General features: G+C 34.2%; 1 protein-coding gene across 2 annotated transcripts in view; it reads left to right on the top strand.

Moving 5' to 3' along the window:
• The window catches only part of LOC128549622 (uncharacterized), a 45,134-nt gene extending 28,090 nt beyond the window's left edge, over positions 1-17,044 (top strand). For both annotated transcript variants that reach the window (XM_053526726.1, XM_053526727.1), the window contains exons 2-5: positions 3,016-4,285; positions 10,799-10,942; positions 15,133-15,228; positions 16,388-17,044. In XM_053526726.1, the coding sequence (XP_053382701.1) occupies positions 3,530-4,285; positions 10,799-10,942; positions 15,133-15,228; positions 16,388-16,726 (1,335 nt within the window). In that variant the 5' untranslated portion in view covers positions 3,016-3,529 and the 3' untranslated portion in view covers positions 16,727-17,044. The remainder of the gene's footprint in view (positions 1-3,015; positions 4,286-10,798; positions 10,943-15,132; positions 15,229-16,387) is intronic.
• Positions 17,045-17,264: the final 220 nt, after the last annotated feature.

The following is a 17,264-nucleotide window of genomic DNA, read 5'->3' as shown; positions in this document are numbered from 1 at the left end:
TTGCGAAGCGCACATGTAGGTAAAAAGAAATGTATATTTAATGTAATAATGGCTACAACACATGTTGCCACAGATCAATATTAATCTTAAACATTTGCAATGTGTGTATATACTAAACTTTACAGCATTGAATATATACATCCAGCGTATGGATAAAACATAAGAATCAGAGCAAGACTTGTATTCCGTATTGTAATAAACAGGCCGAAATCATATTTAGTATAAAAAACTACAGAACGAATACAAATGAGCCGCACCATGAGAAAACCAACGTAGTGCATTTGCGACCAGCATGGATCCAGACCAGCCTGGTCAGGATCCATGCTGTTCGCTTTCAAAACCTATTGATATTAAAGAAACCGTTAGCGAACAGCATATATCCTGACCAGACTGCGTGGATGCGCAGGCTGGTCTTGATCCATGCTGGTCGCAAATGCACTATGTTGGTTTTCTCATTGTGCGGCTCAAATTACATAGCTCAAATGATCAATACGAAACAAAACTACAGTGATAGTATATCTTTGTAGTCTTTTTACAATGATGATATGGTAAATAATCTTGAAAAGGGTATAGCGCCGAAACGTCTCCAAATTAACAGCAAACTCTATTAGTGTCCACATTATCAACACAATAAAAGATTTGTTTTACCAGCACGACCAACGTTACGATAAAACCAGAGTAAATTATTATATCAGGCAGTTAATATAATAGAACCATACTAGATTCCATATTTCTTTTTTTTCTTTCAAACAAACCGAGCTAAACATTCAGATTTCCAGTAAAAAGTAACAATCCATCAGATATCAATAGACGGATAAAATCCGTAGAAAATTTGTTTGTTTGTTTAGGGTTTAACACCGTTTTTCAACAGGATTTCAGTTTTGTAACGGCGGGCAGTCAACCAGATTCTGTACCAGTACAAAGTTGTTCTCCGCAAGTAACTGCCAACTTCCCCACGTGAACCAGTGGTGGAGGACGAATATATCAGGCACAAACACTGATAAAAACGTTATTTTGTAGGTTTGTGTATATGACATTTGTTGCATTTACATACAGATAGCAAAAACACAAAGAAGAATCAATCAGGCACACCAAAGATGTTAACGTTATGTGATTCTATAATGTATGTCTTTCACATTGTTTGCATTTATATACCAATAAAATACAAAAAGGTTTCTATAAGGTACAACAAAGATAATATTATTAAAGCCATTAGACAGGTTTGTTTGCATTGATATACAGATAGAAAAAATATCCACAAAACCACCAAAAAAGGACCTGACAGACACACATAAGATATTAACGTCCTTTGATATCTTTTTTATATGTATGACATTGTTTGCAGCCGAACAATATGCACACGAAATGAAACATAACATATTAACGTCATTTTATAGACCTGTTTGCATTTATATACAGATAGCCAATAAAATCTATCAGACACACCAAAAATATTATCGTAATGATAAGTTAATATGAATAACATTGTTTGCATCTATATAAAGAAGAATCAGTCAGACACATATAAGATAGTAACGTCATTTGATAGGTTTACATGAATGACATTGATTATATTTATATGCAGATAGCGAAACAATTCAAAAAAGTAATCATCAGGTACACATAGGATATTTACGTCATTTGATAGGTTTGTATGTATGAAATTGTTTGCAGTTGCATTGCTACTATTTTATCTTCATTTAAGGTCGTTTCTAAGATGACATTAGTTATATATTCTTGTTTTTGTGATTAGAGTAAATATCTGAGCCGCACCATGAGAAAACCAGCACAGTGGCTTTACGACCAGCATGGATCCAGACCAGCCTGCGCATCCATGCTGTTCGCTTTCAAAGCCTATTGCAATTAGAGAAACCATTAAGCCCTCTACAGACGGTAGATTTTTGTTGTACAACACCAATTAAATTCAAGATGTACAGCCAAATATTATTGTGTGTATGATACTATTCCTTGATTTCGTTAATCTTAAGTCTTGACTTACAGATTAGGACATGTTCTATTTTGTACGTTTTGCCTTACGTACCACCCACGTTGACAAGCAACACATTGGTAAATAATTAGTTGATAAGAGGCAAGTGAATGAAATTCCAGAAACAATTGCCCAAAAAAACCCCACAAATCTGAATATAAAATGGCTTCTAATGCATAATGGAAAAAGGATGACACTGAAAAGTTAAATGATTTGAGCCGCGCCATGAGAAAACCAACACAGTGCGTTTCCGACCAGCATCCGCGCAGTCTGGTCCATGCTGTTCGCTAACGGTTTCTCTAACTGCAATAGGCTTTGAAAGCAAACGTCACTGATCCTGACCAGACTGCGCGGATGCACAGGCTGGTCTGCCTCCATGCTGGTCGCAAAGCCACTATGTTGGTTTTCTCATGGTGTGGCTCATTTGTGTCATGCGTAATCAAATTCATGGGACATAAAAAGGTGAATATTATTTTTATTATTAATAGTTACATGTACATTCTTTTCAGTACCTGATGCACTATGTTTACTAGGTAAATCTCTGTGATTTATAGGGGAATTGAATACTGTCTGTATGTGAAAAATGTACAATTTCAAAATTGTACATCTTTGAGATAATTAGTGTTGTACAACAAAAACCTACCGTCTGTAGAGGGCTTTAGCAAACAGCCTGGACCCTAAGGCTGGTCTGGATCCATGCTGGTCGCAAAGCCACTATGTTGGTTTTCTCATGGCACGGCTCATTTTATATACCTTTAAACAACACGAGAAGGTACATGTAGTGAGACATAAGTATGTACAGTGGTACAATAACATTTATGTACATGTCTTATAAATTCGTAAATATTTTTCTTCGAGTATTCGTGACAAATGTGAAAGTTGATATTGATAAACAACAGCTATTATATGCATAAAAAGGGTATTTACCTAATTACCAGGCAAAAATATAAAACAAATTTCCTTTTGTTATTTAAAAGCGTTTGTATAATATAGATATTCAAATACAACAGTGATTATTTTTCTTACAGTCTACGAGAAAATATCATCAATGGAAATTTTCTGGTACTGATATATACTTCCCAAAGGAAATGCAACCTTCAAACGAATTGATCACCCTGATGACAAGTTCTCGATATTAGCTTGAAGGCTTGTGGCGGCGTCGTGATTTCTGTACCGGAGGGAATCATTTTCTGAATTATTTTAAAAGAGACTATGACATTTTTGCCCTCTGTCATAGCGCTCTACATTGATAAGTATTTATAGTGGCGTTAGTGTGCCACGTGCGTAACACGATTTTCACTGCATTGATTATTTGTACATAACATCGTCAAGCTTTGATAACATATTAGATAACTTTCATTTCGCGGGGATACGGATGTTCAAGATATTTTATAGTGGCAATATATCTTCGTAGAACAAGTGATCTCTGGGCTCTATTTGTTCTGCAGTGATACAGTATCGTAGTGTTACTGAAAACCTATAATTATTAAACACGTAGTATTACATGAATATACACGGTGGCATTTTTGATCAAATACTATTATGTCTATACGTTCTGTAGAAAAACCACTGCCATCATATCTGGATTCGAACTTTTCACTAATCAGCCACTCTTCTTCGGTAGACAGTCTTGACTATTCCGATGAGGGGTTTGTTTTCGATGACGAAATTACCCCGACTGAAGTTAAAATGACGGACAGTTTAGAGGACAACACTGCAAATAAAGCGAAAAATATGGGAAATTCTGAGGCCACCAAAGACAGCTTAGAAGACAAAGTAAATGGAGAAAATGGAACAGAACAAAAACAAACTGCTAGTACAAAAAATGAAGCTGAAGAGCACGTCCAAAAGAAAGAACAAAAACAAACTAAAAGTAAAATACCTAAAAGTAAAACGTTTGACACAAGTTCGTCAGTTTTCAATAATAAGAGTCCTGGATTTAAATTTCAAGACGATATTCCAGGCGGAAGTAATCGCAATCACGTGTTTATGACGTCACAGGAATGCATGGTAGTACCCGGATGTAGTAAGCTTCCAAGGGAGACAATCGCAAGTAGGTTGCGATTCGAGAAACAACATTCACAAGACAAAGGTGCATCACAAAGCAATATGAACTCTCCAGGTGGAGACGGATATCACAGAGGGTGTTTTCCAGATGGGTATCAAACTCCATCACAAAGAAAGGATCTGTTAATCAGAGATTTGAGACGCCAAGTTAGAGAAATAAAAATCACATGTGAGGAAAAGGATCGAGAAATATCGATGTATAAACAACATGTTGATGAAGAAACCTCAAAGGTATGATTAGTTCTTTTTTCTTAACGGCTTCGGTTAAACGACCATAAGTTTCGTTTGCAATCATTGATTTAAATCTATCACAAATGCTCTAAATACCACTTTGAAATAAGTATGTATGGCATTAGCTACCGCAATATCTAGATTGTATTTGGACTGTTCATTTAGAGCACGATTAACGAATTAAATGGTAGAGCGCACCATTTCAGTTAAGATGTTATTGATTATATTAATCTCGGGCGAGGCTTTTGTTTGTTATTCGTAAAGAATAACTTACGACAACACGTCTCGTGTAAAGTTGTCCTCGCCTCTAATGCATGTGGAGAAGTTGCAAGAAAACAGTTAAACTGAAAGAGAACTTTGCCTGTATTCGTCAATAGTAAAGAAATTCTAAATTTAAAATAGAACATTTGAAGTTGTTAGATATATACAAATGTATATCTTAGTTTCAAATTGAAAACGTAGATGAGTATGGGCCCAGGATATTATTAGTATATAATTGTGGAGCCTTTGCTGCGGAAACGCAATAAAACACAGCATAAATAAACTGAACGAATCATGGAATGACGTTGTCCGTTCATCTGTCTGTCAACATTTTCCATTTCCTGACTTTTAACTCATACAATGTAATATTTACAGCTTCTTTAATGTTTTGGCGGCCACTGATCAAGGTCACGGTAACTGGCAGACTAAAAATTGTCTCCAGTCTGTAAGTTTGTAAGTTAAAGTGTAAGTGCTATATCTTTCAAACAATTACTAAATACCGCTAGAGAAAGAGTCCTATCAATTTTATTTCGTTCGAACTCAGCACTACTCTTAAAAGTTCACTTTCGTTTTTAGGGTCAATAGGCCAAAGGTCGAGGTCACAGTCACTCGGAGACTGAAAATGGTTTCCAGACAGTTAGTTGTAAAATATGTATTTCATACGTCACAATGACTAAATACTACTAGTGACAATGGCTAAATGCCTCCGCAGAATGATAGATGGCTGTTGATTTTGGAGTTAGTAGCTCAAAGGTTAAGGCAACACAGACCTGACTTAATTTCTGTTATTTTTCGTTTCCGGGCTCTAAGTCACAAAATACAATAGCTTCAGCTTTTGGGTTTTACTAAGTGACTGAAAATCATCTCTATTATATTTAGAGATACTTCGATGAAAGGCCAATGTCAGAGCAACTTCGTGACTGAAGTGTTTTTCGGACCTATAATTAATAGCTACGGCTTTCAGAGTTTATAAAAAAATGCCTTAGCATTGCTAGGGGAAGATCAATAGAGACTTTGGGGTAAATGGCTCAAAAGTCAAGGTCACAAGGGCCTGACTAAATTTCTGGTAATTTTTCGTTTCTGGTCTGAAAGTATAACAGCATGGACATTCAAACTATACACAATAACTTTGTACTTTTAAAGGAAGATGTCTATCGATTTTAGGGACAATGACTAAAAAAAGATTAAGGTCGCAAGGACCCTATTTCTGAATGTCTGGTAATTTTTCGTTTTCGGACTAGGTCAAAATCGTTAACTCTTGCAAGTATTTTTAAAGTTATGGCTCTTTTTGTACTAAAACTGAATCATGTAAATTCAATAACTAATTAAAAAAATATTTATTAACTCCCTGACGTAAACCAAAGCGCGTATTACAAACCGAATGCAGTTCTTTAAGAGAAAAAAAAATCATGTTCAGTTTTGCATTCTTCATTAACAATTAATGGAAGCTGTCGAGAAAGAAATTCAAATCGTTCAGTAATAGCAAAAGTAAATAAAAAGCCGCAATATTTGTTTCCATGGTAACGTATGTTTTTATCTGATGGGCTGCATTAACGTAATAGTACACAACAAAAGCCAGTTTCATTGCAAAAATACTGGACCGCTTTAATGACGAAATCAATATTCTCTTATCTTAATTAATTAAAATGCCATGTAATTAAAGCATGATTAATTACACTTCGAGCATTACTTCAAACATCTTAATACGACTAAATCTAAATACAATGGACTTAATTATTGAAAAAAAAACATCTTAAAGAAATTATATTTGTAATCTATAAAATTTTTCAAACAGGCAAATGCAATAAAAATTTAAGAGAAAACAAACTTTATACATTTAAACAAATATGCGATGTTGTTTGAGAAATGATATATGTCAAAAAGTGATTTTACAATCGAATAAAGTCATTAATTGAAGTTTCCGGTGCCTCCGTGGCCGAGCGGTTAAGGTCGCTGACTTCAAATCACTTGCCCCTCATCGATATGGATTCGGGCCTCACTTGGGGCGTTGAATTTTTCAAGTGAGGATCCAGCTGGCTTTAAGGTTGATGGGTCTACCAAGGTGCTCGCTCGTGATGAAATAATGCACGGAGGGACATCTGCGGTCTTCCTCCTCCACTATCAAAGCTGGAAAGTTGCGTATGACCTAAAATTGTTTCGGTGTGACGTTAAACCCAACCAGCTCGAATGATGTAATAAAAAGCATCTATATGATTTTATTCAAGAGCAAATCTCTGTTTGAAATATATCATTCGATTCTAACATGATCTCGAGGATTATTGTCTATAACCTTGACGACAACCACCAGATATTTCTAGGTTTGTGTGTTTTTGCTTTGACATTTGGCGCTATGACGTAATTACCGTGACTTATGGAGCATGATAACTTCACAGTTTAAGTCTTCTTTGTTTATTGTTTCGTGATAGAATTATGTTGTTTAGATACATGTATTAAATGTGTTCCTTTCCACACAGCACACACATTATTGTCAAGTTTACTTCAGGTGATCTTTGTAAAGCTTTTGATCAAACTTACACCGAATACTAGCGTATATATATGAAATGTTTGTTTAACCCTTAGCCTGCTGCAGGCGAATTTAACAGCCTTTGCAAACAGCTTGGAACCAGATCAGACGCCGATTAAATCGGCGTCTGATCAGGTTCCAAGCTGTTTGCTACTCTGACAATATTTCTTCCAATTTTGGAGCAAATTGAATGAACTTTACAATTTTAGCAGACGACATTTCCAGCAGACGACAATTTATCTAGCGTGCTAAGGGTTAAATATCATCCATTATTTAAGTATTACTTTCCGGCTGTTGCAACAAATAAAACTAATCATAATGCAGTGCTCATACACGTCTTACACGAAACATGTTCATTTGGAACAGCCAACAAGCAGGTTCAGTGAATTTCTATCCCTGCCGAATAGGTTGTTCTATGTACGTAAAGGAGGGAATTGCATTTTAAAAAATATTTAATTTCCAGATGCTAGTATAAGTATGTTACGTATAATAGAACTGTGCCGTGGTTTTATGGTTCCTATTTTCTACCAAATCAAAGGGAAATCTCTGCTCTATAGTGATCTATATTTGTATTAAGTAGGGAAAAAATGATTGTTCTGGCATCAAAGACAATTACTTTTTTTCTAATAAGTGTCTTACTTTGATGACAACAATAAAATGCTACAATCAGATCACGTGCGGTTTGAACTTCGACCAAGTCCTTTTTATTAAGCATTTTAGGACAACAGTTCTAGTAACTATTTTACCAAAATAAATTGAACAAAGGGAGTATTTACTTAAGTTTGAAATTGAAATGGAGGTTACACTTTTGTTTGTTAATGATATATTTGTGTACTTAACAATTACATAGTTGATCAGTTTTCAATGCTATCTTTAAATGGTATTCACCGTATTGGCCATTCTTCCTGTTTTAAACTCAACACATGAATATTGCATCATATTTATAATTTTGACTTACTCGTACGTTTAATTTACCTTAGTTTGAAAGTTGCTTCTCCTGAAAAACACTGACAATCTAATCTAATTAGAAAATTTGACATTAATCTTGAGGCAATATAGACGTGCTAGACTTGTTTAAACTTAATGACTTTACGTAAAGTAGACATATGAGGGTGTTGAATTTTATTTTCTCTCAGGAAAAGCTGCAATAAAGCCGAATTGGCCATTGTTTGGCTTTGGTTGCGCTCCATGCTTCTAAAGTACGTTGTTATATATTTTTGTTTGTTCCTACATGTCATAAGAATGTAACTCTACAAGGTGGAATGCTAATATCAATTACAGTTCCTTCTCAATTTACCCTGGTTGTATGTCACTGAAAATCCCAAGGAATTACAAAATTATACATTGACATGTTCTTGTGTTGAACCGAGGTCAGAGTACGGTCGTTGGTCCCAAGAGAGAAATTATACTAAATGGCTATGTCCATTGACAGAATGTATTATACAGCAGTCGTTGGTACTTAATGTCAATATTGTAACCGTGGGCCACTTACAAATAATTAACTATCGTTTAGAACAAAACTAATGCAATTCAGTCAAACTTTTTATAAAAAGCAGATTCTTATTTTATATCAGATACAGTCCTTTACAGATTAACCTTTTGATGACAACAAACGCTGAACAACAGTCGAAACGATATTTGCTCCACAAGGGAGATTTACTTGTTTCGCGCATAAGTAAACGTATACACATATTCAGATCTAAAGCTCTCTTATTAACAGAAATTATCTACATTCGATATCTTTATAAGTGTTTGGATGAAAAAGGTAAATGTTTAAATGTAACTACTATTTACTGAAATGCATGTTGTTTTACAAATACATTTTACTCCAATATTTTTATTAAAATAGTTTGTCACTCACACATTCACATTTCAAAAATGCATTTACGAAGTATTCTAATACGCTTGCCTCTTTTAAAACACTCTTACGCTAGAATGACGTCACATTTACGTCAAAGTTTTTGTTGCGACCAAGAAAGAGCGCCTCTGTATCTTATCTACTGTTTTAGATTAAGGGCATATAAGAATAGAAATAATTTATAGCACAATCGTGTTTTAACACTATTTATACACTCGGGTGGTGATACGTCGTTCAAATAATTTCACTCGGGCTGTGCCATCGTGAAATTATTACGCCCGACGTATAACCACCCATCGTGCATAAATAGTGTTAAAGCACTCTTTTGCTATAAATTATTTCTTAAGTAAAAATGTGTTTTAAAAAATTTGAATAAACTATGCATTATTATAGCTGTTTGAAGATAAATATGTCTTAGAATATTATCCTTATACCAAATGCGTACTCACGATTGTCTGTAAAAATCCTATCAGAAATCTGGAACAAAAAGAGAACAAACAAGTACCCAAATTGCAGCGACGTTCGCACCGAAACCCATAAAGCTGCTATATTTAGAAAAAATACATTTGATATATTCAAAGTAACGAGAGAAAACAATTATTATCATAATATCAATATTTCAAAATTGAAGTTGGAAGTGTTACGTCCATATTCATCAATGTCCTGAAATAAATTCAATGTCTTGATTTTGTCCAGTAAGTATGCATTTCAACGGTACTTGAATAGAGAGAATAGAACTAAACAAATCAAGACAAATTTTCAGCAGTATTGATACCCTTGTGAAAAAATGTTTTAGAAAAACTAAATACTTGGCTCTTTGATCGTTGATCAATACCGTACCAGCTTGAATTAAAGAGAATTCCCATAATTTTTTTCCTTTCATAGAATTATTTTAAATTCACATATATGACAGGAAATTTTGTGCTGAATACAATGAAACAATAAAAACAATAGGTCACCAGGCTTGTTTTCGTGAAAAATTGTTTTGAATAAACCCATTGTTGCTGAAACTGCCAGCGATTTTTCAACATTTTCATAATTTTCTGCTTTTTATAAATACCAACCAAAATATATATAAAGACAGCACAATAAGTTTTTTTTTCTTTTTACAGATTTTATCATATACTTATTTGATATCATAGTCATATTTGAAATACTCTATCATTACAATAATGGGTACAAATTAAGAAAAAAAATATTGTTTATATTTACTTTTGTGAACTTTTTTCAATGAAAAATACCCATAGTGAAGAATATTATTTTAAGTTTTGAAAAAACTCTTTCATAGAATTTTTTCCTGTTTTTCTTGTGTATAGATAATTGTACTGTGAGCATAAAAATGGCTGAAAATGTATGGGTCACCCGGCTAAATTTTATGTTAAGATCGCTAGAATACAACACCTGTTCGAACGGAAAGTGGCGCGAACCTGGCCAAAGTAATTACATGTATGTGTGCTAGAAGTTAAAAGAAAGTTTAAAAAAATTCTTAACTCTTTCTATAATTGAATACTAAATAATCTGAAAGGTGATATTGTCTTATCAGTACTAAGTAAATTATCTTACATTATATGAACAACACTGTATTTGTACTAAAATGCGATGTGAAAACACAACCACAAAAATAGCAAAATATCTGGCAGGATACTTGTCAATACAACATAAACCAGTAGGCCTACCAGCATTTGATTACTGATAAAACTTATCAAAAATGTTATTTCATTCAAGATTCCTCATATTTAAGATTGTCTGTAACATATTTCAACAAATGTTGACTTCAGTTCAGTTTTCCATAGAAAGTGTCGGCTGCTCAGAAAGATGCGCATAAAAAACTACAGGAATTCCCTTTAACACAAGATTTTATATTATTCAGCTTGTTCAGGCAAAAGATGAAGAGTTAGAGAGACTACGGGAAGAACTGAAGCAAGTTAAACAAAGCTATGATGACATTTCTAACTTTTGTGAAGAATCGGTCACTGCTGCTACAGTACTAGAGAGAAAGGCAACTGACCTGAAGGTATTCACTTTTATTTTTTGCCTTCTACATTTCTTTTTTTTTAAGTTTATAAATAATTTTGTCAGAATATTTAATTATGATTACAGTAACACCAGTTATAATCGCAAATCTTAAAGTTCGCTATACCAAATGTAATGGTTCCATAATAAAAGTTGGAAATTTCCGTTTGAGTACGTGTTTTCCGTATTCCCGGGTGACTTGAGCTACAATAAAGGCCGAGGAAAATCGAAATAGGATATGGATATTTAGAAATCAGACGAAAATTGCCGATATAAAATAACCATGATATCTCTGTCGCGAGTACTTATTTTCGTGAAAACGGACAAAGAACGAATAAAACGAAATTAAACCGCTCGCGAAAATCTCTTTTAATAGTAGCACGTTCATGCCAGAGGGAAGAGGGCACACATTTTGAATAAGGTTTTAGCGCAAAGCTCTGTACAGTAATGATATAAATGTAATATATGTTTTGAACAGTTTGATTAATATATTATGTTTTATACTGTGTTTATAAGGATTCATTCGGTGATGTTTTTCACAACTGGTTATTAGCTCCAATAAAGTTTTCAAATTAAACTATCTGTCAGATATTTATAAATTCGCGGGACAGTAAATATTGTCAGCAGTCTGAGAAATACTACGCATTGGTTAACTGTACACCTAATTCTGACAATATTTGCTGCTCCGCTCAAACCACTTTTTGTACAGTAACTACTCACGTCCTCAGTAATATATCAAAGATAATTACTATGTGTCCTCAGCAGAGACACCATTTAACGTTTTAATGCGTTAATGCGATCAATCAAAGATGGGCTCGGATCAATGCACGATTCTGTCGTATCTAGATGTTTTTGTAATCATCAGTCGCGTTTCCTGATTCAAAGCAATTTTGATAGGATTCTTAATAGGACGTTTTCTTGCTAATATGACTATTAATCACCTGAAATAAACGTATATGGTAAACTGAGAAAGGACTTAGACGTAGGTAAAGCAAGTATTTCGCTCTTGATGCGGACTTATTTTGTACTATTCCAAAAAAATCCAAAAAGAAAAGATTAGTGATATGTGATCCGGATAGTCTTGCATTTTCCTTGTAAGGCACTCATTATGATAAGACTCAATTCAAAGCCCTTTCCCTGGTGTCTTAAAACTTTACATCACCTAAAACGGAGTATTGAGCAAGCCATGCTCATTCGGAAAATATGGGATGGTATCTGTCGTTACAATGCTATTTACATTAATGGATCCGCTAAATAATTTATCAACTTCCGTTTATTGTTCGATTGAAATAATCTGTAACAGCGGTTTTAAGATTGCTTTTCTCTGGTAAATCTTTTATAAATCAGTTAAAAGACAGATATTTTGCAAATCATTTAATGCAATAAGAGTATTGAATTTTGAAAAAAAAAAAAAACACTTTCAGTTTCATTTTAGGACCACTTATGTAAATATAAATCAAAGGAATAATTTTGCATTTACTTTAAAAAAAAAAACAAAATAGTATCTATTTATTTCGTGCAAGGTCACTGCAGTGTCATATGAAGCGTTCAGATTTGTTTTCGGAAGACAGCCTACTTTGAAATTTGCAGATATATTAAACATTTGTAGTAAGAAGAGTTCAAACGTCGTTTACAATACACTAGACCTGTTATTTGGAATTATTAACCTAAGTTGTAAAGCGTTCAGAGTACCACAAAACCTAAATAACACATAATTTCTATGGAACAACAGTGGATTAAATGTAGTCATTATTGTATCAGTCTCTGAAAATAGTCTGTAGACTGAAAATCAATTGCATGGTTTTCACTAAATTATTGAAATACAACCGCTGTGACCATGAAATATATACATATTTGGGAATTCATACAGTTAAAAATCTAATACATTATGCACAAGTTGTGCGGCCTAAATGTGAAACCATTGAAAGACATGAAGTATTCTCAGATAACCTGTCAATCTGAGATTCTTTATTAGAGCCAGACGTGAAAATATCTTAGCTGGTGCTCACTCTGATGTTACATATTCTCTATGTCCTCAGTGATGGCAGCGTATTTCTTTCTACGTTTTCCTACTTGTCGTGTTCAGTTCTTATTCTGTTATTAGAGAACGAAATCAAAGAAAACCGTTAGCACAAAAGAATATAAATCCAACATTAAATTAAGAATCCCAGTCCTACTTCTCTCGCTCTTCGGTTTAGTTTTGTTTTTGCTTCAAGCCAGCCTGACTTTTGAAAGTAATTGGAATAGCCAACTAGATGCTATGCCAAGATTAAGTCAATTTTGCCTGTAATTCTTCGCTTTTTTGTGTTCGTATTGCCAAACTTCATTTTACCTATGGCTTTGGCGAATGTGAAAAAAAAAGAATATAACATTTTGTCGTTAATATGTAGTCACAATAAAATCACAAGTATATGTGATATGTGTTAATGGAAATCAACACATAAATTTTGTTAGAGGGGATCGAGTTGTTCAAATTTTTACCTGGTCATTTACTTGTCCGTCATAAAATTAAGAAATGTTAACAACAATGCGGTCTGTGTAAATATCGTTTCAGTTGTTTGAAGTTATAAAGGATATTTGTTTGCTTCAGAGTATAAATAAGATAGAAATATATTTGACCGAGTGAACACCACTGTAATAAGTTCACGAGTGATGCAGCCAATGACGAAGCTACCTCATTAAATGTATAACTGACAAACAGGAAAATCGTCATATGATCTATAATTGAGACAGTGTGACGTCAAACCGGACAAAATACTTGAATGAAACAACAAGTAAATTAATTGTTTTCTAATACGCATAGAATTGAAACAACCTGTCAGACAGACCTTCTTGTGTTATGTAACGTCTACTGTTCTATTCATTATAAATCAGTTGCGTACGATCTTCCCTTGAGGCCTGTAAATTGTTTAGATTTTTGCTTCACAGCCTTTCGTGCCCTTGTCTGGTAGCATGCAATACACAGCGTATAATATAATCCAGTTTTACTGAGCGCTCAAAATCAAATATTAGAGAAAAAATGCATATAATATTTCTTTTAATTGAATATCCGGGCACAGGTAATTTGGTAAAGCGTACGTTTAGATCGAACCAAAACATTTCTATGTTAAGGACCTCAATTACAAATCTTTAAAAATGTCTAAATCAAATAAAAAGAAAGTATTTCAAGATAGTAAAAAGTCCCCCACATACTCTGAAACGCATATTTGAAGAACTATACAACAAAATTAACTAGCAACTATAAAACAGTTATTGTATGATGATGAAGCGAATATCCAAGAACCCGAAACTTACTGGGGCCGATAGGCAGCAACGTAACGACTCATATGGATAATTATCGAATTATGAACAAATCAGCACACGGACATATACACATGTTGTTTGGTCATGTGAAAAGCTTAATTCAAATCTACATTGTGGAACTTTTTCTATACATGAAAATGTCATCATAATCCGATTTTTCCACAGAAGCCCATTGCGAAAATTGACCGGAGGACTCATAGTTTCAAGTCTATCTAACAAAAAATCCAGCACACGACCATGTCTATTTAATTGTCTGAAATTCCTTCAGATACACTGATGCTGTGATAAAAAAACGGTTAAATGAAATTCTACAGCGGAAGAAAAAAATTGTTTCAAATGTGCAAAACTGCCTTAAAATTGCATAAGAATAAACAGTGCGTGTATCAAATTTTGTCCGGAGGTATCAACGGCAAAAATGAATGATTTTTGTTAGGATACTAGTTTTCAGGTGAAACTTGGAGCGGATCGCATGATCTGATGGACAAAATAAAATTTCGTATAACTGATATTGTCTTATAAACAGTTTTGAGGTCGATGCAGCTAATATTCCTGCATATTAACTGCAAACTTTAGGTACTGATCAAAGAGCTCTCATTAAGCGGATGTTGTTTTTCGTTTTGCAATATTATTTGAATATCAATCTACGAATGGCAAAGCTATTGACGGTGTAGATAAAACTTAGACCTTTTAGCTAGGGGTTGGTCTTTCGCATGACATACATCTCGCCTTGCTAGCCAAGTTATATCAAAATCTTTGATGGATGGCAACAACACCTGTGATATTTGGTAAATATGTACATGGTTGTTTCTTGAAAGATTAATATATTCTGTAAGGGAGTTTTACTTTAAACAATAATCCTATTACACTTTAAACTTTGATATGTTTTAGAGTGCAATGGATGACAGGGAGAAACAACATCAGAAAATTTATCTAGAGATGTATCGGAAGGGACAAGACTCTGCAAGGTTTGAACGAGAAGAAGAGGTAGAGTTATCGTCATTAATATGGCAATACTTTTTTATATTTCTATATGTTTGCGATTTCGCTGAGTGGATACCATGGTGGATGGTTGGGTAGAGTGGGTTAAATATGAGTTGAATGGCTTGATTGGGCGGAAACATGGTTGAAGTGATGGAGTGGGTGGATACATAAGTGGAGTGGGTGGATGGACTGGTGCAGTGGGTGGATACACAGGTGGAATGGGCGGATAAATGGTTGAATGAATGTTCCGTCATAAAACTTTAGTTTTAATTGAGAAAATGAATTATTAAACAAAACTTTCCAGTAGCATTTTGTAAGACGAAGGTTAGGATTGCATCTGGGACCTTTAGGGTCAAGGTCAGTGCCATTGTTATTTAACATAGAAAAACAGTGTTCACACAATAATTTCAGTTTAGATTTATATATTGAAATGAAACTTGGCCTGAATTTCAACTGAGTAGTGGTCCACGGTACCTTTCTGAGTACATATTTTAAAGCGCACTTGTTCAAAACCTGGTGGTGGCTACTGTTTTTCTGTTTTTCTTTCTGTAGTTTCTTCTGTTCTTGCAATATGAAGAGACTTGTAACCATTTGACTGAAGTCATTATCACTGTTAGTTAGTTTTGTGTATGTTTTCTATTTACATATATTTCAAAATTCCAACGAATCTGAGTGGTCTAGCGTTGGCCTGTGGAACCTTTCTTTAGAAATGTACACATTTCAAATTTAGCGGTTCAGCTCCCACAGGTGGCAGCTTTTGTTGAACAAGATCAGTGTCAAGGTCAAAACTTCTGAATGTTTAGTGAAAAATATCTTGTAATTTCAAAACGAAATGGTCAAATATATTACGGAACTACAATTTAATGCTACATGTATGTCGGGAATTCTAATATAAAAGGAACGTTAATAGAGGCATAATTTCAGATAATATTTTGAAAGTGAACACACCGTCATATTAAAAAGTTATGGTTGAATTCAACGTTGCGCCGGCAATTAGGTAAAAAGATGAAACTATTTGTATTGTCATCGGGAGGTTATTTCTTTTCTATTTTTTGTATTGATTTTTCTTATTAATACGGCGACAAGCATTTCATAACATGTTTACAGAGTGTAATGTATTTTCCATGTTTGAAATGTTTATTTCCCTTCTGTTTACCTTCAGCTTGAGAGACTTGCAAGTGCTGGTGGATGCAAAGTGACTATTTCCGAGCTTGTCAAGAAACTTGCCTGGACAGAGCTGGAGCTTGCAAAATGGCAGACCATCAGACGACAAGAAAGCTACCATGATGCAATGCGACCGGAAACGGAAGCGGAAACGATATTGAGGTTCTTGAAGGATTCTTTCTTCCATTATATTACTGACGAGAAAGATTCTGATCACCACCTTCGTGCTATGGTGAAAATATTTAAATACACTGAACCACAGATGAAGAAAATACGAGAAAGCAAGCTCATAGAGAACTTAGAAAAAAGAACTAGAAAGAAAACGAAAAGAAGATAAATTCGAAGAAACTTAATTTAAACATAGAAGGTTGATTGGAAGCTTCCGCCACACAGTGACTTAAGATAGTTGTCGGTTATGCCGTCTCATTGTAATTGTTCGTGATACATAGAGTTTACCACCTGCACATCATTTTAAATTGTTTAATGTGCAAAGCATGTGAATTGCTATACATGTATAACATTATGAAGTACTTAAATATCCTATGAAACAAACATAATTTTAAGACTGCTAAACAAGATATAAGAGCAGTAATTTGTGTTTAATATACGTCCATGGTTTGGTCAAAGTCAGCTGCTATTAAATGTCTTATAAATACTTGTCTTCCTACGCATTTTCCGTTCCGTCTTACGACGAGAATGATGGACATTATAGATTACAAAAAAAAAAAATACAATCATTTCATGTCCATTTCGAGCTCGACTATTTAAAAGGAGGGCTTGCTATTGGAATCACTTTAACGTCGGCGTTGCTTTTGCTGTCGGCGTTATTTCGAGGTTAAGCATTTTTTGACACGGGGTATTTAAACCCTAAAATT

Source organism: Mercenaria mercenaria, chromosome 16, assembly GCF_021730395.1.
Source record: "Mercenaria mercenaria strain notata chromosome 16, MADL_Memer_1, whole genome shotgun sequence".
Taxonomy (NCBI): Eukaryota; Metazoa; Mollusca; class Bivalvia; order Venerida; family Veneridae; genus Mercenaria; species Mercenaria mercenaria.
The sequence above is the reverse complement of the archived record's forward strand: the minus strand, read 5'-3'. Positions and strand labels throughout refer to the sequence as shown.